This window comes from Corvus moneduloides, chromosome 1 (assembly GCF_009650955.1).
Source record: "Corvus moneduloides isolate bCorMon1 chromosome 1, bCorMon1.pri, whole genome shotgun sequence".
NCBI classification, from domain to species: Eukaryota; Metazoa; Chordata; class Aves; order Passeriformes; family Corvidae; genus Corvus; species Corvus moneduloides.
In genome coordinates this window covers 126,651,379-126,673,892 of record NC_045476.1, presented here as the reverse complement: position 1 = coordinate 126,673,892, position 22,514 = coordinate 126,651,379, and the positions used below count along the sequence as shown (strand labels likewise).

At 39.1% G+C, this 22,514-nt stretch overlaps 1 protein-coding gene across 3 annotated transcripts in view; it reads right to left on the bottom strand.

The window, feature by feature from the left end:
* Positions 1-22,514, bottom strand: part of NKAIN3 (sodium/potassium transporting ATPase interacting 3) — a 353,682-nt gene that overhangs the window by 179,468 nt on the left and 151,700 nt on the right. For all 3 annotated transcript variants that reach the window (XM_032126426.1, XM_032126410.1, XM_032126416.1), the window contains exon 2: positions 8,681-8,818. In XM_032126426.1, coding sequence (XP_031982317.1) covers positions 8,681-8,818 — 138 coding nt within the window. The remainder of the gene's footprint in view (positions 1-8,680; positions 8,819-22,514) is intronic.

Below are 22,514 nucleotides of genomic sequence, written 5' to 3'. Positions count from 1 at the left end.
GTAAATCTGATCTCTTGAGAGTCTTCCACAGTAAAACGTAGTTTAATTACATTAAAATTAGCTCACTACTTCTCCAAGCCTTTTGCCATGAACCTGGTCCTACAAAGCTTGCTTAACTGTTGAATGTATCCATACCTGTTCTGGGTTCTCCAGCATTGTACTGAACTCATACACCACCCACAGCATGAACGTGACATTAATTCGTCTACTTTAAATCATCTTTTGCATTTTAACTGTCAGCACAACAGACTGGCACCATTTCTTTACAGATGCACTGTTTACTGACATAGAGCTGTACTCTAGTCCCAGTGTACTCTCCAGGCACTCCACCTCAGGAGCATTTCATCCTGATGGGCCAAGTGTCCATGCAGCCAGACAGGAGCTACATCCACCACAACAATGCAATGAGCAGCAGCACTGCCACTTTACCTTCATCGTGGAGAACTGCTGCTAAGAGCTTTTGCAACTCTAGTTAGCTGTGGTCAGATGAGGGTTAGTATCTATTGTTTTGCTTCAATATAATCATTAAAGCTCCACATACTAATCTACAATGCATTTCACAGGTGCCATCAGTTTGCCATTCTTGGGCAGTTTTAGGTTATGTTCCCCTCTTTGTTCCACTCCCTGTCACGTATAATGAAAGGTTCAGGTGAAGAGGGTTGAATTTTTCCCCTCCTTTATTACTCCCCCCCTGCACAGGGCCATTTCTGTTCACCACAATGTCAACTGCTTTAATATAGTTTCTTCTGAGGTATGTAGGCAGTTAGGCAATTGGTATGGCCCAAGAAGTAGGTCATTAATAAACAAAACAAGAGTAACATTCCTAGGTCATTTCCTCCGTCTTACAGAGAAGGGCAGTGTGGCAACTGAAGGCTGAGTTATTATAAAATAGACAAAATTGTTGTGGCCTGTGAGCAATATGAGGTCTGTACTACTCATATGACTAACTTAGAGTATATCACATTTTACTACATTTGTTGACTTTGTAGTAGCTCATCATCAACTACTGATTTTCTAATATTTATATTCAGAACATTACGTGCAGAGTGTTCAAAATTAATGAACAACTCATATAATCCTAGTTTCATGTAAAAAGCAAAATTGAGCCTATTTGGAAGAATTCTCCTTTTTAAGAAAGAATTTTTTTGTCTCTCCATGAACTAAATCTGTCATTACAACAAAAGGAATTCTATTTGATCTGCCAGGCCAAGCCAAATCTCTTAATGGCCTCATTCTGTCCCATGGGCACCAATGACAACTCTGTACTGTGCAGGCAAAAACTGTCTGAATCTGCTTTCCCAGGCCAGGCTTTGCTGTTTTACACAGTTAGGACTGGTTTGGTTCCTGATCCACCATGAGGATTACTGGAAGAGGAGTGCATGTGCAGAGCAGGTGTGCCCCTTGAAACCCAGCTGCTGTGTATGGAGAGGCTCTTCCTACACTCGCACTAGTTGCAGAAATTTAAATTTGAGATCCATTTGCTTTGTAAACATAATAAGTACAATATATTCAGTAATTAGTACTATATATTTTTTTAAAGTAGGGAAGTTATTGTCTTCTTGGATATGCAAGGAGAAAATTTTTTCTTCCATAGTTTCAAAGGTACTTAAGGAAAGATTATAAGATAGCAAAGGCAAGAAAGCAAAATTAGGAAATGTCAGAATTTGGGCTGTGTATGCCAACTAACTCTTTTATTTTGTGGTTGTGCAATATAATGCAAACATTAATTAAATCATCACAGATATATTTTCATTTTAAAAGATCTTACCTCCCCTAACACATTTCATGAACAGCTAGCACAATACTTCTTTCCTGCTTGTTGTTCAGACCCTGCTCTGAGGAAAGAATATTAATTTCCTCATGAGGTTTACTAAGATGCTCATCGCTGTAATGTGTGAGAGCTGCACAAACATTAACTAATTTATTTTATGTTATAAGGGAATGACACAGCTCTCAGAATGTAAATGATGTTCTGATACATGCAGAGATTACATTCAGAAGTATTCATACATTATAAGCATCCAACTTGACGTCCTTAAGAGTTCATTTTTCAGAATGCTTGAGGTTATACACTCAGTTTATAAACTCAGTGTTCAGCTCCCTGTGGCTGAGCATGCAGCACTTGTGCAAATCAGACCACGAGGTCTCAAGACAACAACCCAGAACACAGGGGGAAAACAAAGCATGTGACAAGTTTGGTTAAAGTGACTCGCTTTGTGTCAAAAGAGGTTTCAGTGGTTGAGAGCAGAGATAAAACTCAGCTACTCAGCACAGGCTTCACAGCAAAAGCAATCCTTTTTTTCTTGAGAGCATATGCCTCATTCGACCCAGTGTCTTCTGTTTTCTGAAAGTCAAGTTTCTATTCTACATCTGTGATCACCAGAAAACCCCCAAATGTTTGTCCTTTCTACTGAAACTGAGGCAACAATATAAGAATTAGTAGGTGTCTGTCTAGTTTGAATCTGCAAATATATAAAAGGATCATAGTAAGACTGCACAGAAAGGCTTTAATAGCAACTTTCCTAAATTTTTGAGTGGTTCTTTCTGAAAAATTTGTAACACATTCTGACATTATATGCATTGCGTAAATTTATAGGTATATACCTTCTAGGTTAAAAAAACCCCACCAAGCAATCTTCCATTATGTGGCATCACATTAGCACCTGCTTGAGTCACTAAGAAAGGTGTAACTTTTAGATCCATGATGCAGACTTCTTCTTTTTGCTAGCAGAGCAACAGCCCAAATTGCCATCCTCTGTGTGAAGGGACACATCAGGTATGCTGGCAATTTTCTCTCAGTGCAGGAATGGTTAAGGTCTGAGACATCAGGTCCACACGGACCCTCATGTTTCATTTCCCTAAGGTATCTGAACTGTTTCATGATCTGACCTGCCACTCAACTTCGCCCACTCTGTGTCCTGAACATTATCGTGTCCATGCTGCCGTTCTGCTTACTCTCACTTCCCCACACCCAGTGATTCCTGCCTAGTTCTTTGGCCAGCCTCATTCTGTCCACTCCAGATCAGCTGGCCTCATACTCAGTGTCACAACCCTCACCATATCTGGCATGAAGAAGAAATTTTCCACGTAGGTTGAATCAGTAAGAAGAGTTGGTATTTTTTATTTTATACCCCATAAGATGCACCACTTAAAATCACCTGGATGTTTTTGTAAGAGATCCCTTCCAGTAGAAGGACCTAGGACTAGGTCATATCTTCACTTATTTCTCCCCATGGTGTACGAAATCTTTGCTTGCTTTTGGTCTTTTGCACTAAAGATTGAATACTATGTGGTGTGAGGAAGTATTTGAAGTCTTATAAATAATGTGGAGGGAGTACTCACTGAACCTTACAGGTTAAATGTCTAATAAGTTACTGTCTAGCCTAGTAGGTTCCTTTCAGGTCCCCTTTCATAATGCCAGCCTCTCTACAACAGTGAGATTTCTATACCTCTTTCGACTCTACAGTCATATTAAAACCAATGCAGAGATACATTTCATGTATCAGTGAAATATAAACATTTCTAGAGTTAAAACATTTGCATTGGATGGACACAATGTCACAAAAACAACTGGTAAAAAAAAAAAAGGAAAATTTCTAAGTTTGAATAATACTAGGATTGTGGGATAAGTTTAGCTTTAATGAATAAACTATCTCAAGAGTATATTTAAATCTGAAGTGCAGCAACTACTCTGACAGTGTCATGGCATTAGAGGGAATGAATGTTGGCTCGGGGACACTTCAAGGGAAAGAAGCAACTACTGAGTCATCAAATCATCCCCCTGTAACACCTGGCATCAGTACTTGCAGAACCTTACTAGGCATATTTATGAAAGATGGCATGGGAAGTGACATAAATCAACACAATGGAGCAGTAACAACACAACACTTACCAGGAAGGAGATTCAACGAGTAATTTTGGAAGCCTAAATATTTCACATGTGTTTTCACTGTCTGTATAACATTTGCTTGAATACTGTATAAAATATCCTATACAGCCTTTCTTCTGCTGTTCTGTTTTTTTATTTGTTTGGGGTTTTTTAAGAAACTCTCTGCTGGCTTTTCAACTTTATCCAGTGTCTATACACGTATTATTTAATGGAACACATTAAGGCAAGTAAAGCAGAGATTTCCACCATAGATTCTCCCTATTTAAGTGTATTATTTTCATCTCTCACTATTCATTAACACATTTTTTTTCAGTTTTGGGCCTGGCTTGTGCAGTTTTAACTGTATGACTCATCATTTAGAAGCTTTCTGAAGTCCCATATCAGAAGTAGGAGAGGGGGAAAATCCTCAACTTTAACAAGTATCCTGTCATCATCATTAATCAATTTTAACAGCCCGAAAATCTTGCTGGTGATAGCAAGATCTATTAAGAAAGGAAAAGCATGAACAAGGAAATGGATCACAGAAGAGCTCTGGAGCTTCATGACAAGAGTGTAACAGCATGGTTAGAACTGAAATTCAGCTGCTTCTTTCTTCTTTGCAAATGTTTGGGTAAGTTTCAAATGAGCTAATATGGGAAAATTAGGAATCAGCTCTGCACTTTTATGTCCCCTGGGAACTTTGCACTGATTTAAATCAGTCACAAAATATTCAAATACTGAAAATAGCACACCTGCTTAGTGACAGGACAGATTGTTCACAACATTTATCTAAATTGCTAATTAATGCAAAACCTATTAGAAATAATTATTGGATTTAAACTAATTAGGACACTTGGAGTCAATGCTGTCACTCCCTCTCTCTGTTTCCTAAGCTCTGAGGATTTGGAATTTTAGGTATGAGGAAGTGAAATTCCAGATTTATTTCAGAATCACCATCCATATAGTCCTGTATCTGAAGGACTGTAGACAGTGAACATGAACCACTATCTTTAACTATTTGGAATGACAATTCTATTCCACAGAGATGCCTCATGTATCAGCCACTGCATGGCAGCTCTTAGATAGTGGGGCATTTTTTTGATAGAAAGCTCTCATGGCAAATTTTGTATCACTCAAACTAATTTCTTTATTCAGACTTTTAATCTACAATGGCTATGCTTATGCTGCAGCTTATGTGGTCACTAAATCCTCGTGATAAACTGGCCAGCCTGGGTTCAAATGCAGTGGAAGAGTCAGAAGCATGCAACTGCTATTGTGTTTATCGTTTTCTGTTGCAACCCTCACTAAACTCCTTGGCTCTACATACCTGCAACAAAAGCCTGCTCAGTTGTGCCTGCAGAAGCAGTTTCATATTTGACTGCAGTATAGATGTGCTTCAAGTTATGGCCCTACATGTATTATATTTATTCACTTACTTTCCCATTCCTTACATATATTAAAATTTGAGGAGACAGAACATGACATACGCAGCACAGGATGACAAAGTGAAAGCTTTTGTGTAACTTCACTTGTCAGGGAAACCTTCAGGCACAGATTTCATTGCATGGAAGACAGATTAAAAACATTCTCTTGAGGTTAAACAATGACTCTAGAGCTGGTCAGATGAAGTCAAGATCACCACCAGAGTATGACAGATTATCATGAGAACAATTTGTGCTCACATGTGCCAGAATAATTTTGTGGACACAGTTTACAGAAGTAAACCATTGTACCTGACATGATTCTCTCTTTACTTCAATTTTTTTATATTGTGATGGGATCATCTGCATTAGTTGAGTCGATTTCCAGGGAAGTCTTATGGAAAAGACAATTGATACTAAACATAATTTTCTTGAAGCAGTTAGTTACTTTTCCAGCTAAACTGGGTTAAATCAGAAGTTTCATCAATCAGAGTACATAAAAGCATGACCAAAATATTTATTCAGCCACAGTATTTATACAGACACAGTACCAAATTCTTGGGACACCAACCACTAACAAATCCAGGGGCTTAGATGTGGCTGAAAGTGCAGCTATGGACATGGAAGGCCATGAAGCTTCTCAATGAATTTGAAGCCTAATTCACTACTCAGAGCCTGGGTAAGAATCTCTCTGCATTGTGTTTAATACTGAAGTTCAGGATTCTACTGAAAATTTGCATTAAACAGACTTTATATTTAAAGTTAGCAGTAAAAGTTTACTGCTGTAACAGGTGGACCATCACTTCTGCCTTAGTGAATACAGCCAGTATGCAGCTGGCACTGGTAGGGGTCTTTACTTTCAGTACCACTGACTCCTTCTGGGGCTTTTGAGGACAGTGGACAAAGCTAAGCTGTGGTTGGGAGAGCTCTGGGTAGCACGGTTTCTGGGGAGCATGTGTTGGGTGTAGCCTGGAAGATCCTCAGGCTACAGCTCAACAAGGACTTTAAGCTGCTGCAATCCTGCACTGCTGCAATCCTGCACTCCATGCACTTCTCTCCTTCCTCTGGTGACTTTTTCCCACTTCCCCTCTCCCATCTCTTCCCTTCTGCTGGAACAAGCAAAACACATAAAAGAGCTGACCTACACTTAATTAACACCAGTAAAGAAAGTAATTGCTTTTCACCTGGATCTGTTCTGGTTTGACAGTTTACCAAGTGGCTGAACTGGTGCCCGTGCTGGTGCAAACAGAGGAACAGCACAGGGACTGAAGGCAGCAGCTGAGCAAAGGCAGTATTGCTTATGCTGCCTTGAGGTATCCACTGAATTCAACCTGAGGACAAGGCTGAACTGACAAGTTTGGAGCTAGCAACAAGAAAAGTCTTGCAACTCCTCCTTTCCCCTCCACCTCCACACTGCTGCTCATAAACATGAAGTCCCAGTCCCTGCCTTATGCCAGCCCTGGTAACCATTGGGAACCTCACAGACTGGATTCAGGTTACCAGTTTAGCTAAAAACTCTCTACTTCTTGCCAGGTTGGTTTTCTGACAGCTTAGAAATGGAACTTACTGACAGGTCCAGTTAACTCCTGCCAGAAGTGGGGGTGAGGATCTGGGGAAGTGTTCAGTAGGGAACAGTGGGAACAGGAAGACATGACAGACACCCTCTTCTGCTGGTGTTGAGTTGTGAGGTTGGTTACAGATACCTTGTGTTACAGACACCCTTCAGACTTCATCATCTGGCTCAAACTACTCCTACTTCACTGTAAACCCTATGTTAGTAAGGACACAATCACAGATTGCTCAGAGAGGCAGTGATGGGATGAAGAAGTGGGTAATCACAGAATATTCTGAGTTGGAAGGGACACACAAGAATCATTGAGTCCAGCTCCTCAGTGAACAGCCCGTACAGGGATCGAACCTGCGACTTACGACATTATTAACACCATGCTCTGACCAGCTGGGCTCTAAAGCCTTGATCTTCCCCACTAATGAGTATCGGCATCAGCTGTAGCTAGAGCTCTTAAATATATGCTTAAAGATAAATCAGAATATGAGTTCAGTTAAATCAGCATAAAGCATCTTGCTGAGGAGGTGTTTCTTTCTTTAATTATGAGTTTTCTACCTCTACTTTAAGACAACTTTCATATAGCCTAAAATGTTCAATTACATTGGAAAAGATCTAGAAACAGTCAACATCTGTTGCATTTAATTTGATAATTAAAACAGAGCTTGCATCATTGAGCAGAGTACTGAACCTGAGGGGCAAAAAATTTTGCAGTGTTGCACTTCAGACATGAATTTCCCACATAATTTTACAGATGCTTACACTCGCTTCTTATGTATAAAATGGAGTGCATGAAGCAAAAAGGCGAGTCATCAATACCCGGATGCCCAGTTCTTCAACCACAGATAATAGACAAAAGTGTTATTTTTTATATAAATCCACTTTCAATTCATTATAGTCTGCTTGTAAGCTTAGCTAACATGAGTATAACCTTGGATGCATACTTTGTTCACATGACAAAGAATTACAGAATTCCAGGCTTGACTGGAAAAGATGAAGCTTTTTAAGTATTTGTTTAATGGGTTTTCCCCAGTAGACATTTATTTCATTCCTCTGTGAGGAAAAAGAAAGATAACGTTAGCCTCTTAAAATCCATTACTGACAACACAACCACAATGTTCCAAATACAGCCATTACCAGGTAAAGACATAATATTCATCCATTCAGGAGAGAACACAGGGGAGGAACAGAGATTTTTTTTGTTGGCAGTTTACTTCACAGCTTTGAAATTTCTTTTTATTCCTGGCTATATTGAGAACGTGGGAAAAAAACTGTGAAGCTTCAAGTTACATGCATCAGAGAGAATTTACAATAATTCAGGGTCAAAGCCAAAAATACAGGTCTTGACAAAATTACACGTAAGTAAGAAGAAGACTTCTTTGGAACCCATGGGTCACAGGACCAAAGAAATTTCTACAATCCTTGCTTCTCCCTGATTAAGAGAAAGATGTAGCTAAATATAACTTGACCATTGCAAATATTTTTTTTAAACGCCATCAAATCTGCTTGTCTGCTGCAAAAAGAACAAAAATTTGTATTTCATTTATTTATTTACACATAGTCTAATTGACTTGTACCATAGTGATAGTTTTGGCAGCACTTTCTCCAGATAACCTGTTTCTGATAACGTCCAAAATCTCAAAAAACCCACTTAGTAGTCCTAAATTTGCAAAAATACATGAAGACCTCTACAGTTTCTACAAAAATACCATCTGGTGTTTTGAAACCAAGAAAATTCTGCTTTGCAATATGACAGGTTTTAAAACCAATTGCAAAACAAAACAAAACAAAACAAAAAAATATATATATAAAATAAATGAGACTTACCACGACTATATATCGAGGCCTAAATTGGATGGTTCCAAACAAACCCAAAATGACAACTATTATTTGTAGAAAATTGCCAAGGATAGGAGCCCACTGGAAACCAAGGAAGTCAAAGATTTGTCTCTCTAATGCTGCCAGCTGTAAGAAAACACAGAAACAGAACACTTTTTAATTATCGGTTGGACAGAACACTTGACATTTTCTTATTTGCACCAGGCTTCACCAGTGAGTGAGCAAAGCTATGCAAACCTTGCTATTGCTTCTGAAATACCATCATGCTCCCTCCATTCGCCATGTCCGTTTTGTTAGATTTAGTCTCAACTAGACTCGACTGCAAGTTCCTCAGTCCATTCCTAAAAGCCCAAAAGAGCAGAGCAGGCCCAGATGAGTCCCAGACATGGCCACTATGATGCCAGGAGTTCCTTATGCAGGAAGTAAGGAAGAATGCTGGGAGCTCCTCACTACCCAAGGCACAGATGTAGGCTCAGGGGGTGAAAGGCAGCAGAAAATGTTGGAAGACCTCAGAGCAAACTTCTTCAAAACCAACAGCCAAATGAGCCATCTGTGCTCTTCAAAAGCTGTTACATTACTTTTGTGCAACTACAAATCAGAAAGAAATGGTGGCAGCCTAATAGCTCTTGTCCCACTGTCCTCATGGTATTTTGGGTCTGGATTTAGTTGGGTGTGGAAAAGGAGGAAGCTAAGAAACTTCAACCTTCATCCGTGCAGCAGCATGGGATTCTTATGTAAATCTGCATTTCTGAACACTAGGCAAAAAAAGAAAAAACAAAAAGCCAGATATAAAATTCTACTGCAAATACATTTGCTACTCATTTTTGACAATCCAGTCCACTGTTCTAAACATAGAAGAATCAACTTTATTAGCAGCATATTTGTCGAAGTTTAAACTTAGTTCAATATTTTTGCAGCTGTAGCAAGACATTCTTGAGCAGCTAAATAGAAGCCCACTGAGAAACAACTGAGTTTCTGTGCTTGCTAGAATTTATTAACATCTACTTGATTTTACTACATTGTTACAAACCCTAAAATTTACTGAAATATGCACTTACAATATTTATAACTGAGACAGATGGAGCAAGCATGGCTGTATGAATACCAACCAAAGTATTATCGTATCTGGGTATTTCACATAAACCATTTCATTTTACACATTGTAGGCAGATTCAATCTTCACCTACAAGATGGGGCTAAGTGTCACGGAGAGCAGAATCCATTTTTTCTGTACAAAAGCCTTCCTTACAGCAGACATGAAAACCACATTCTCTATGCTGAGGTTAATAAATATGATAAATCTAAACAATGAAATGAACAAAAATTGAATCATCAGGTTGGTGCAGCTCCTTTGAAATCAGTGAAGTTATACTGATTTTATCAGCTGAAGATCAGGCCCAGAATATATAAATGAAAAATCACACAGTACTGTACAAGGGCACCCCAAATCCCATGTGAATGATGGTAAGTGAAGAGTTTTGAAAGCTCTTGGCACAGGCAGAATTTACAGTTTATGGTCTAACAACATGCTGAGAGTCCTGTATCACATAGGAAGGCATTTATGACATCCATGACCAGAGCCAGACACTTTTTCATTCCCATTACAAATGGAAATCTTCTGGGTCATCAAAACAGCTAAAAAATTCACAGACCACCAGTTTTCAGAGACAATGTGTCTTCTTCCTGGAGCCCTGACATTACCAAGCAAGCAGAGGATGGAGCTGTCAAATCAGAGTAGGATTTGCTTAGTGCTACCTCTGCCCTGACATTCACTGAAACTCTCCTGCAGCTTTGGTCTTCACCTGCACCAATAAATTGAGTGTGTCCTATTACACTCCCAGCACTGAAGGCAGCTGGCTTAGGATTCTCTCCATTAAAGTGTCCTTGGCTCTGAAACAGGGCAGCTGTGTGCAAACCATATACTTACCTACTCAAAACAGCCCTTGGCCATGGGTGAACTCTTTGGGAGGACCAGTGGTCACAATAACCCTGGTTAACGTGACAGAAAAGTCTAATGGGTCACTAACATCCACAATGTCACTGCCTGGCTTCTTCCCTAGGCACATGAGAATGTGCTGGTATAGGGAGCAGGGAGCTTGCCCAGAGTGGGTATTGAGGACATTCACTTCACACTGGTGGGTCACTGAAAGACATGGATGCCTTTATGCAATTTTATGTTGCTTTGAAACACCTAGAGCTATCTGAAAGACAAAAGCCTGCAGTACAGATATGGATACTGCAGCACAGATATGAATGAACCTGTTTAGTATCTGTCCCTTCTTAAACTCACTGTTGGGATAAATTTTCAGATCAGCACCTTAAATGCCTGAAAAACGTAATATTGGAGCATAAATGAACACAACCATTACACTTTGTGTTGGGGCCGCCCCCCTGCCATGGAGCCCTGGGAGATGGGCCCTGAGGGGACACACGGGGTCTCCCTGCCCCTGGTCAATCTCATTCCCCATTGGTTGTTTTGTGTTCCCTGGTGTGGCCAAGGACCCTCGGGTCCTGTGACTGCGGGGTTCCTGAGCGGAGCCCCGGCCATGCAGCTGGAGAAATAAACATCTCTGAAACATCTACCACAAATCTGTCCATATATACTTCGTTTCCACGGGACTCCTGGTTTGAAATATGCTTGTTGCAGTAATCCCCGCTGCAACACTTTGCCACCAGACTCATGCTAAAAGGCTTGGTGTTCAACTCATGCCTAAACTGGATCAGATAAAAAGTTTGCCTTCACGTGCATCTCCCTGATATCTGCCGAGCAAGTTCTGAGTACATCCATCAGGCAGGTCTGGGCTCCCAAAAAATAGCACAGTGGCCACAAGTATATTCCCAAAGGTGCACATGTGTATAGTCACCATAGACAGAGTTACACATAAAAAAAATTATTAGTCTTTCCTTGGATTACTGTGGCTAAGGCACCCACCACAAACACAGAAAAATAAAGTTCAATTTCTTCTCCTGCTGCCTGCTGAGTTATTCATTCCTCTCCTCCCACTTCCTATCCATTAGGATACCAAGGGAAAGAGCTTCTCTTTGAAGCTGTGTCACAGGCAAAAAAATAAAAATTTGTATTTCATGAGTCAAAAACAGAGCACAAGCAGAAACGTGAGTCTACAGTCTATTGCTTATAGCACTTATACAAAACTGGGAGAGCTGCTTGTGTTTCTTGCCTGCAGGGCTCGCTCTTTATTTTATATACAGTGACAGCATGAAACCACTGAAGGAGCCCTGGAAGCAGGATGCCAAGCATACAGTACCACTCCTTCCCCACTAAGAAGTGTTTTCACCATCAGGCTATGCAGAGAGACCTTACTGCACAGCTAAGTCTCATTTATTTTGCTCTTGTCACCAGCACAGAGTAATTTGTCTCATCCCTAAAGCCCACAGAATACATTAGCAGGGGTGGTGTGGGGGTTGAGGGGAATCTAAAGAAAAGAAAGAGGTAGGAGGCATGTCTTTCCTCCTCAAATTGCTACTCTGTTCTAAATTATAACACCTTGCAGGCAGTGCAGGCAGAAGTTAAAAACCTTATAATTCATGATCATGGCAGAGGAAATACTAAGTTCTGTTTTCTTTATGCCATGAGCAATATGGACTGAATAGGGGAAACATCTGAGCGCTGGTGTTCTTATGTCTAATATTTCACCCAACAGAGCCCCCAAGAAGCAGTGACCACCACAAAGTTTTTATCTCTGTGCAATTGAAAAAGCAATCCCTAACACAGGCTGTGATTTGGGTAATTGATTGGACAGAAATAATCAGAATAAAGGGAAGGAAACAGGCAGCTATGCACATTTAAAAGCTGGTTTTGCACAGATATGAAGAGCCCATACTGCCAATGTTTGCCCACATCCAAAATCCCTGTAGCCATCAGTGGCCACCAAACTAGCCTAGATTCTGTGAAAGATGGTTTCACGTGGAGTTATGTGCATGTGAGCACCTCAAAATGTTATACCAGAAACAATTTGATTATAAGGAGGCTGTTTTTCTCAACAAGAATTTTTTTCTCAACAGAAATTTTCCCACACGAATTTCTAATTTCATCACCATTTTCAGATTCTTTTGAAAACAGCTTAAAAATCTGAAACTTAAAGGGAAGGGACAGGTTTCCAAAATAAGCTGGCTCAACTTTTCCCATTGCTAAAAGACAGATAGCAATTTAGTAGGGCAGCGGAGCTCAAGGCTGGAGCTGAGGTATGGTCGATGTGACTGAGGTGTTCTGGGGGTTTACTGTCATACCAGTTCCCTCACTAGCTGGGAGAGGCTGCACCTCCACTACTTGTCTTGACAACTAAGACAACAAAGTTTAGGAGTGTCCATAATAAATTGTTGTTTGAAACTTTTTTTTTTTAAATGAGTAACATAGAAGTGGAATGAAAACCCAAACCTTTCTTGCAAATAAAAGAGGAGGGTTTGTTTTGGCAACTTAAATACTAGGTGTATGTTTTTAACCAAACCTACGTCCAGTTGAGTGAAATATTTTAATGAGAACTTATAAAAATCTATCAAAGTTGATGGGAAATAACATTTTCTTATCACAACAACACTTGGAAAAGGATACATGATATTTCTTATTACTGCTGGCAAGGGAGTGCTTTGTTATTTAGTCATCATCATCACTGACAATCTTGTAATGTAAAGTGCATGACTTGGGAGACCAGGACCAGCAGTAAAATGCCCTAGTGGGACTGTAGCACTTCCTTTATTGAAGTCTTGGGTTTTTGCCTCTTTGTTTCACTGTCTTCCAAACATTTCCCACTTCCCACTTCCTGCAGAGTACGAGGAGAAGGTACTAAGCTGCAAGATGGGGCTGCAATAAAGTCACTCAGGGTGAACTTTTTCTTTCAAGCCATGCTCAAGCTCTTTTGTATCAAGAGCAGCAAAAACTTTAGGTGAACTAATCTGTTTTAATTCTGAGCTTCTTCACCTAGAAGGATCAACCAGATGTGCGGCACAATTGGAACCTCCTGAACAGAAAAAATAGTGAAACTGTAGCATTAATGTTTCAAAAGGCAAAGGAGTAGCAAAACAAAAGGCAGCAATCAGCAATGCTGCATAGGATCTGCAGAAGGAAATCACCAAGATGTTCCTAGTCAATGGCGAAATCCAAAAACATTTTTGAGAGAAGGCTTCAACAGGGTGCCCTATGGATTAAACCCTTTCTCTAAATTCTCAGGTCCTGTTGTACTTCAAAATATATGTCAGAAGCTGTCGGAGTGATGAAACACCACAGCAGAGTTACAAAGTCAACTTTCCAAATACATGTTAAAACTCAATTTCCTCTTCTGTCGGAAACATCACAAAAAACAGTTTTATATCTTAATGGAAAAGTTTTGCAAATAACATGTTGGTTTGAGATTAATAAATAGATCCAAATCCATAAGAGAAGTCACTGAATCAAGAGTTTTCATATGTAACAGATCATTTCATACAAGAAAAGACCTAAAAGGGGCTTGATATAAACAGCAGACTATAAAAAAGCTAAATATAAAAATAAAAGGTTAATGATACAGCTGCAAATTTGATACCCTATAAATTACTAAATTTACAAAACTGGGAAGTATAATCTACTCTGCATTTGATAGTAAAAAGTTGCTTCAATCTGTCATGTAAGACAATCCCTAGAACTTTTAATAACCAGAAAAGTTTGTTATCTAACAAACTTGTATTCAAGAAATCTAGCAAAAATCATAGAAATAAATATGTAATAACTGGAGAGCTGTAAAACCATATATCTTTGAAATCCTTTTTGAAATAAAAACAATTTTACAAGCTAGGGAAAAAAAGAGAAAAAATATTATGACTTCTCAAATGGACACTGTCACTGTTACAAATGGACTCAGCTTTCAAAAATTAAACTAGTATACAAAAAATGGTGAATCAAAAAATTACAGTTCCTAGCATTCATTTTCTTAATTCAAGTTAGGAATTATCTGAAACATTTGAATTATGTATGTAAGACTCAAGAGTTGGCCGATGCTGCTAATAACTATCACTGGAGAAGTTCCAGGACACAGCTCATCATCTATACTAACTGCTGCTCCTAAGGACAAAGATGTTTTCTTCACATCTTATGGTCAAAAATTTAACTGGTGGCTTCAGGAGGAGTTTCCTGGACACGATGAATCTCTGAGGACTGTTGTTCTTTTTACCATTACCACTGGTTCCAATGTGCTGTGCTGGATTACAGTTTAGTCCAGTTTGGCAGATGCAGCTGTTAAAAACTGAAGTGGTTCCCAAGCCTCCTCCAAAGAAACTCCACCTGGAGCTTTAAGCGCCCTCTGTTCTGAAGCTCCAGGATATTTTTGCTAAGCTCAGCAGTGCAACCACCTTTTCCTCACAACCCATCCTCCCATCGCCTCTCCTCGTCTCCTCTCCCTCCTTCCTTCTTTCCTTCCCTTCTCCCTTTCTTCTCTTGTGCCCAGATTGGTGGGCACTCCCAAAAAGCTACACACTAACACAAGGAAGAGGGCAGTGGCAAGGCAGGAGAGGAGCAGTGGGAGCCTCCTACACCACCTTGCAGCCTGCACATTCAGCTGGAATAGACAAGACCCTGGATCAAGGTCACTCTTAGCACTAGCCACATTTGACTTAAAGCCTGTCTTCACATTTCTTAGTGCTCTTAGGTGTGTATTTCTTTTTCCTTGACAGATGTTCCACTGAGAAAATATTTTTGTAAAACCTTGGGGCAAATGCTCAATGTTCACATTTGGAAAATATGCACTTTCTAATTTAAGGGGAAAAGACATCAAAAAGCTGCTAAGCTACTCTGGATAAAACCTCAGCTTTGGAGAGTAGAAGGTTGACTTACCACATGCTAAAATCCAGGATTTCTAACACGAAATCAAAAGGTGATGAAAGAAGAAGGTTAAAATAAATAATTAAATAAATAAATAAGTTGCATTAAAGACTGATGGTAATGCATAAACCACTTTTTATACAAATTTTACACTCCTGCTGTGATTTCAGACTTTTACTGACAAGCTGGACTTCAGTAGAAAGGAAGATAAGATTTAACCGAGAGAAATGCCAGGTTTTTAAAGCAAGGGAGAGCATTTAAACCTGAAGTGGAAGGGAGGTGTCAGATGATCACTCTCAGCTGAAGAATGCTATTTAGCAAGTTAGTGTTCCTCAGCTAAATATTACAGCCTCCTTATCTGCAACTTACTATCTTGCAACAGAGGCTTCATTACCAAAGGTGAGTGTAGCCTGTGTCACAATTAAACATTTAACTTTGACTTAGATCACTTCTTCAGAGCTTTGGTGACAGTTAAAGGAATCATCTGACCACAGAAGAAACTCTCATTAGATTTTTAATGATCTGCATTCACTTGTCCAGGTGAAATACTAGCTTTTGGGTGATTTTAAGATGGTAATCGCTTATAACAGCTCACTAAATACATTTATAAAACCACGTGTCATGGAGGTTATTGAATGTCAGGAAAGATTCTGAGTAAATCACGAATATTTATAGTAAGTTCAGTTTAATGGAGCAAAAGAGAAACTTTTTTTCTTCTCTGACAATTACTTGTCAGAAAGCTAACTCTGATGATCAAAAGTGCCTTTGCAGTCTTGGTCAGACAGATAGGTAATTGGCTGTCACTTGAGTAAGTTTAAATTAAATATAACACAAAAGTAATATATGTGCTGAAGGAGCTCAATAAAAGAGCAATAGCCAAGATTAGTGAAGGCCAAAGCATAAAAAGAAAGAAAAGAAAGGCAGGTTCGATAAGAAATATGTTGTCTTTTTAAGAGAGCTTGTGCTGCTTTTCAACAGTGAATGCTATTCTTATTTAGCTGTTCAACTCATACGGAAAATACTCAGAACTAAGTAAAGGTCTTTCCATCGTCCTGGTAACTGCTTTGGTGAACGAGTTCAGTGGAGGGTGATGGTAGTGATAGCACATAATATTGCTGAAGACACTGTATTTTAACAAAACTTTTTTTTTTTTTCTGAGGAGAAAAAAAGTTTCACTCATCAATACTTCACCAGTTGTTCTTTAATAAATGCTTATGAAAAAAGACAGGTAAGGAGCCGGTATATATTCAATGATTTTGAAAGCCAATAAGAAATTTAAGTTACTTTTAAAGAAGCCTGGGGTATATCCCGTCATCTGGTGTACTAAGTATTTCTAAGTTAAGTTATATATAATAGCTTATATAAGTTATTTTGAAAGCTCTAACATCTCAGAACCAAAAGACCCCACTAAATGAATGGCAAAGTTGATTTCATCAGAGAATTTGGACCCTAGTATAAGAAGGAGAGCTAGTAAATTCCAGATCTTTAAAATCTATAAATGTAATTAGAAGATGCTGAAAAGATTCTTTTCTCCACATTTTAACAAATATATACATATATTTATTATCACTATTTAATATCAGACAGGCACAAAACAAAGATAATTCTTAACAGAAAAGTGTTTTCCTAATTTTGTGTACTACAAAAGCCTTGCAACTACATCGGTGATGTGCAGGGAGAATTTGAGTGATGGATTTGATATGATGTCATTATATATTTCACCAAACGGAGCCCAGCCCTCCAGTTTTGTCTCTGAAAAAGCTCACACAAAGTAAAAAGAAGTCATGACTGCATTAAGGCTGCAGGATCTGGCTCAGGAAGGCAACAGCAAATTATTTAAGAATCTTATCAGCATGAGAAGAAAAGTTTGTTAATGTTTATTCTGCAGGGTGACCTGACTGCAGTGATATAAAGGGTGGCATCAAATAGTCCCAGTTCTGAGCGCACAACGGGTGCCAGGGTGATATACCCGAGGCTGACAGTTACATCTGTACCAAACAGACACCATAAAAATGCAGTTACTATCTTTCAACAGAGGCTTCATTACCAAAGGTGAGTGTAGCCTGTGTCACAATTAAACATTTAACTTCGACTTAGATCACTTCTTCAGAGCTTTGGTGACAGTTAAAGGAATCATCTGACCACGGAAGAAACTCTCATTAGATTTTTAATGATCTGCACTCACTTGTCCAGGTGAATACCCAAGTCTATGTGTAGCCATGATAGGGAAGAAGCCAGCTATTGTAATAAAACCCCATAGCGCCAACTCATTACAGCAGAGTGATTTAAGATTGAATTTCAACCCTCCAATGAAGTTGTAACTGATCCCAAAACACTAAAGGCAAGCCCCTTGGCTGCTTGACCTCTAAAATCTTGCAAACAGCTGGAATGAACATGCATATAATGGCATTTAAGACTCCCTTGGTTGTTTCATTTAAATGCCAGCCCACATAAAGCAAAAGACAGTGTAAGAGGGGGTTATAGGTTAAAGACCTTTAAAGATTTTTATCTTAATATGAATGAAAAAGTCCATGTCAAAAGATACTAGAAAGAATGGAAAAGCAAATTACAATTGTCTTCTGTATAATTATATCAAGCTGCATACATGGTAGATTAAGCCCAAAAGAAAGTTTTCATTTGCCACACCATTATATCCCTTCACATCTCCAAATTCTCATAATTGTAATGTTGTTTTTTTTTCATTTACTTGTACATTTGAACACATCCAGTAAATCTCTGTGCTTTTACAGGCTTCCTCAATGCTCAGGTTTAAGAAATGGTGAAGCACTTACTGACTAACTAACAGTAATTAGAAATGAACATGTTTACCACTGCTTTGAATTCCCAAGGCATAGTAGGCAAGGTAAGGAGGTAACAGAGAAGGAGGTAGCTTGATAACAATGAAGCTGACAGCCCTAGAGACCTCCTAGATTCTGATGACTATGGTATCCAGTTTAAAAGAAGCAAAGAGAGAAAAATGAGAGAAAAAGAAAAAGCTGGGAACATTTGCTGCAGGATCTGTACCCAACCCATCGCCAGCATGAAGAGTCTGACTGTGTGGGAAGAGAGGCTGAGATGGGCACCCAGCCTGCAAGGCATAAGAAGAACTGAAATCCCTGTAAGGTAAACAGTAAAACAGTATTTAGAGCCTCTAGTAGATGAATGTCATCCTCCTTCTGGCCAAGGAACAATCCTCTATTCTTATGAAATACATCTCTTTTATGACTCTTTAAAGCCCTCTAAACCTGTGTTTTAATGCAGGCTCCAAAAGAAGACAGAAATTAAACCAGATGGAGCTCTCCTTCCATGACTAAGGAAGATACATGTTCAGAACTCACAAGGACCTGGAGAAGTTAGAGAGTTAGTTCAACGTCCAAGTTTAACAAACTAAAATTGTTTGATACGAGCTTTGGCATAAAATATCACATGGCACAAACTGATTCCTGCCAGATCCTGAGAAACATAAGGTTTCCCACAGGATGATGCATCTTACGTTTATTTTGTGGTTCCAAAACTACAGTGTATCTTCAATCACCAAGTCTCTCCAGGCAAAACAAAGTATTAAGCCAAGGCAGCCAAGTAATAAAAATCATGTGCTGGCTGTTACCTCTAATTTGAGCCACAACATAGAGCCTATTTCCACAGCAGGCAGGAGTTTAGATGTCTGCCTGGATAATCTTTCCTTTTTTTTTCCTTTTTTCCCCCCAGAAATCTTTCCTTTTTTTTCCCCTTCTCTCCAATGCATCTCTCGAATGCCAGCCATGCAAAAATAGAAGAACGAGATATTAATTTCCAGTTAATAATTTTCTCTTTTTGTCTTTCTTTTCTTCTTTGCCTTTGTTTCGTGAGTTCTTTTACTCAGAGTTTGAATTAAAACGCAGGAGACCGAGAGTTCATCTTCGGACTTAGTTGTTTATTATATCTTATCTGTAATACAGCTGTGCAGAGTGTGCCTCCAAGTTAACAAGGTGGAAAATGGCCGCGAGTTCTAACTTTCAAAGCCTTTTAAGGTCCAAATCACCCAATTATGAAATGCCAAAGAATTTGTTTTTACTTACAATCCAATAACTAACTATTCATGATCCGCACTGCAGGTTTTTTGATCCAATACCAGAACACCAAGATTTGTGAAGAAGGAGAAAAGAAGAACAAATCCAAACCCAAAATCCTCCATATTGTTACATATATCCCATAAACCTAATTTTCTCCATCTCTACATATTCCACCCAGTGATATAACTTGTAATTACATAACAACAACCTCGGTGTAATCACACAATTTAGGAAGCCTTTCCCAAGGTTTCAGGTCAAATACAGTGTGCTTCTGAGGATCACTGTCTGTCAGCACTGAAAGGCTGAAATTCTCAGAACTCAAGAGTTCCAACACGAGATACTGCTGTATTTGACAGTTGCACAAGGGGAAAAAAGGCATTTTAGCACCAGCTCAGAAGTCTGATGGCATGTCTAAATAGGTCCCTGCACTGCAGGTCATTCACTTGCTGTCAAATGCCAATTTCAAGCATAGTAGCAAGACTCATGGATCCTTTGACTCTGTCATTGCATATGACGAGATTGCATTCATGTTGCCATTCCATTGAGATGAAGACTCTCTGATACTGGATCATTTCATGTTGTCATGTAAAATATAGAAATATCCTTCTTTGTTTACAGCATAGCAAAACCATCCCTCTACCTCCTGAGTTATTTGGCCAGGAAGAAGGGTCAGGATAAGACTGAATAGCAGCATGACAAGTATTTTGACCTCATGTTATATGAAGTAATACATCGATAAAATTTTTTGCATGAATAACTTCCAATAGAGGGCTATATGGGCATTTTTTGTCTCATTTAGATATATAAGTATGTTTTGATTAAAAAGAATGGGAAGTCGGAGGTTATTCTCAAACACAAAAGAACACTCTAGTTAGAGGTGGGTGACAACATAGCCATATCTTGCTTTAAATCTCACTCTTTTACATGTATTCTAAGATCTGGCCATTCTCTTGTAGAAATAAAACTCCAAATTCACATTATTTTCTGTGATTTTGTAGCCTCATTCCATAGAATGGTGAATAAAATTATATATAACTACATTGTACGGTTTACTAGAAAGTTGTCAACAGAAACACTCATTCTGGGAAATGATTGTTATAGAGCTACAGGGAAATAAAAGATGTCTTTTGGGTCATCTAAGATAGATTCTAGAATACCAAAATTAACTCCACTCTCAACTCCTTTTAAGGAGTTTAATTTCTACATAACTGGCTTGATTCCCCTAACCCTTCTGGAACGCCATTCCAAAATGTTGTCATTCAAACAGCACCTGTTTCACCTTGAATTCATCTTCCCTGAACATGTGTGGCCAGCACTCTTCTATACATGCAAACTAATCCTCAAATGTTCCTTTTCCAATGGAAATACATATTTTCATTTGGAATCAAGTAAGAAGATCTTGGCTTTGGCTTGTTACGAACTGGTAATACATAGTTCATAAGAGAGAGGGATGAATTATGGTCTGAATTTAAAACAAGTATTTAGAAGTAGGGATGATACCTTTCAGGGTCATTTTAAAACTCAAAGGTATACATATACAAGTGTAAAAGCCCTGTGTATGTTGTATACTTAGGACTCTTTGATAAAATTAGTCTTCAAATTGTTTAATATTAACTTTTTGCTCTGATTTTAACAGAACTTAATTCATCTCTCAGTGACGTACTTCCATTTGTCTTGTTATTTCCATTTAATCCTCCAACTTCTGCTTTCTCTCCATAGCAGTTGGACTGCAGTGATTCAAAAAAATTTATCTAGCCTCATCCTTGCAAACCAAAGATGCAGTAATTATCTCCCATTACCTTCCCAATTCCTGCCACTCTCCACTAGCCCTACTGCTGGTATTTCAGTATGCACTACAAAAAGATGATAACTAGTGATGTTCAGTGGATCTTTTCATTTATCTCAGTGGTGTTCTCTCTATTTATCCCATCAGTCAAACCTTCTCCAGCAGCTCTTTTGTCCACTCCTAGGCCAAGACATACCCATAGCTGTCAATTGTCTCTCAAAAGGCTTGGAGCAGAACAAACAAGTTGAGGAAAGCAGGGGGGCTACCAGAATGTCACAAAGAGACACCAAGGCTGTTCAAAGGCTGGAGGTAATTATTCCTAATTATCCAGAGATGCTCAATAAGACCACACAGGCAAAAATGAAGACAGAGACTGATCTGAAATCATTCAGTATAATAGATTCCCATGGTAAAAGATTCCTCCTTTGGATTTCAGAGTACTGATCCCAAAGATTTGCAAAATTCCTCAAATATTTGTCAGTTTGTGTTAATGCTATGTACATAATGTTCCTGTAGAACTGAAGTAAGAACAAAACAGCCTTATTAGTTGCAAAGTATCACACTTCTGTGTGCTGTGCTTTTCTGAGCTGTAGCACAATAATGTTTCCTCCAGACTACTTGGATTGCATAGGTTGATGCTGTGGAAATACCTCCTGGAAATACCATCCAGAACTGTGCAAACTGCCCCAGGAAACATCAAGAGATTGGACAGTTTTACAGGAGACCAATGTTTAAGTTAATGCATAGGTCCTACTTGAGCGCTAGTAGAGCAAAAATGGTTCATGGAATGGTTAAGGTTGGAGGGGACCTCTGGAGATCACCTGGTCCAAGCCCTCTGCTCAAGCCAGGCCACCTAGAGTCGTTTCCCCAGGACCATGTCTAGATGACTACTGAATACCTCCCAGGGTAGGGGCTCCTCTTTGGGAGACCTGTGCCAGTGCTCCGTCACACTCACAGTAGAAGTGTTTCCTTTTTCAGTGCCTTTCAGTATATGATTTCTAGTGACTTCATCAGATGTGCTGTGACAGTCTCTGTGGAAAAGGGGAACTTTTAGAAAATACAAGAAACTTCAAGGCTTGTTTCTGTCTTCAAAACATGCTGATTCTATAGCTGTGGCAGATCTGATACAACTAAACCAGCATCAAATTTATAAACTTGAGCAAGTTAGTTTTCATA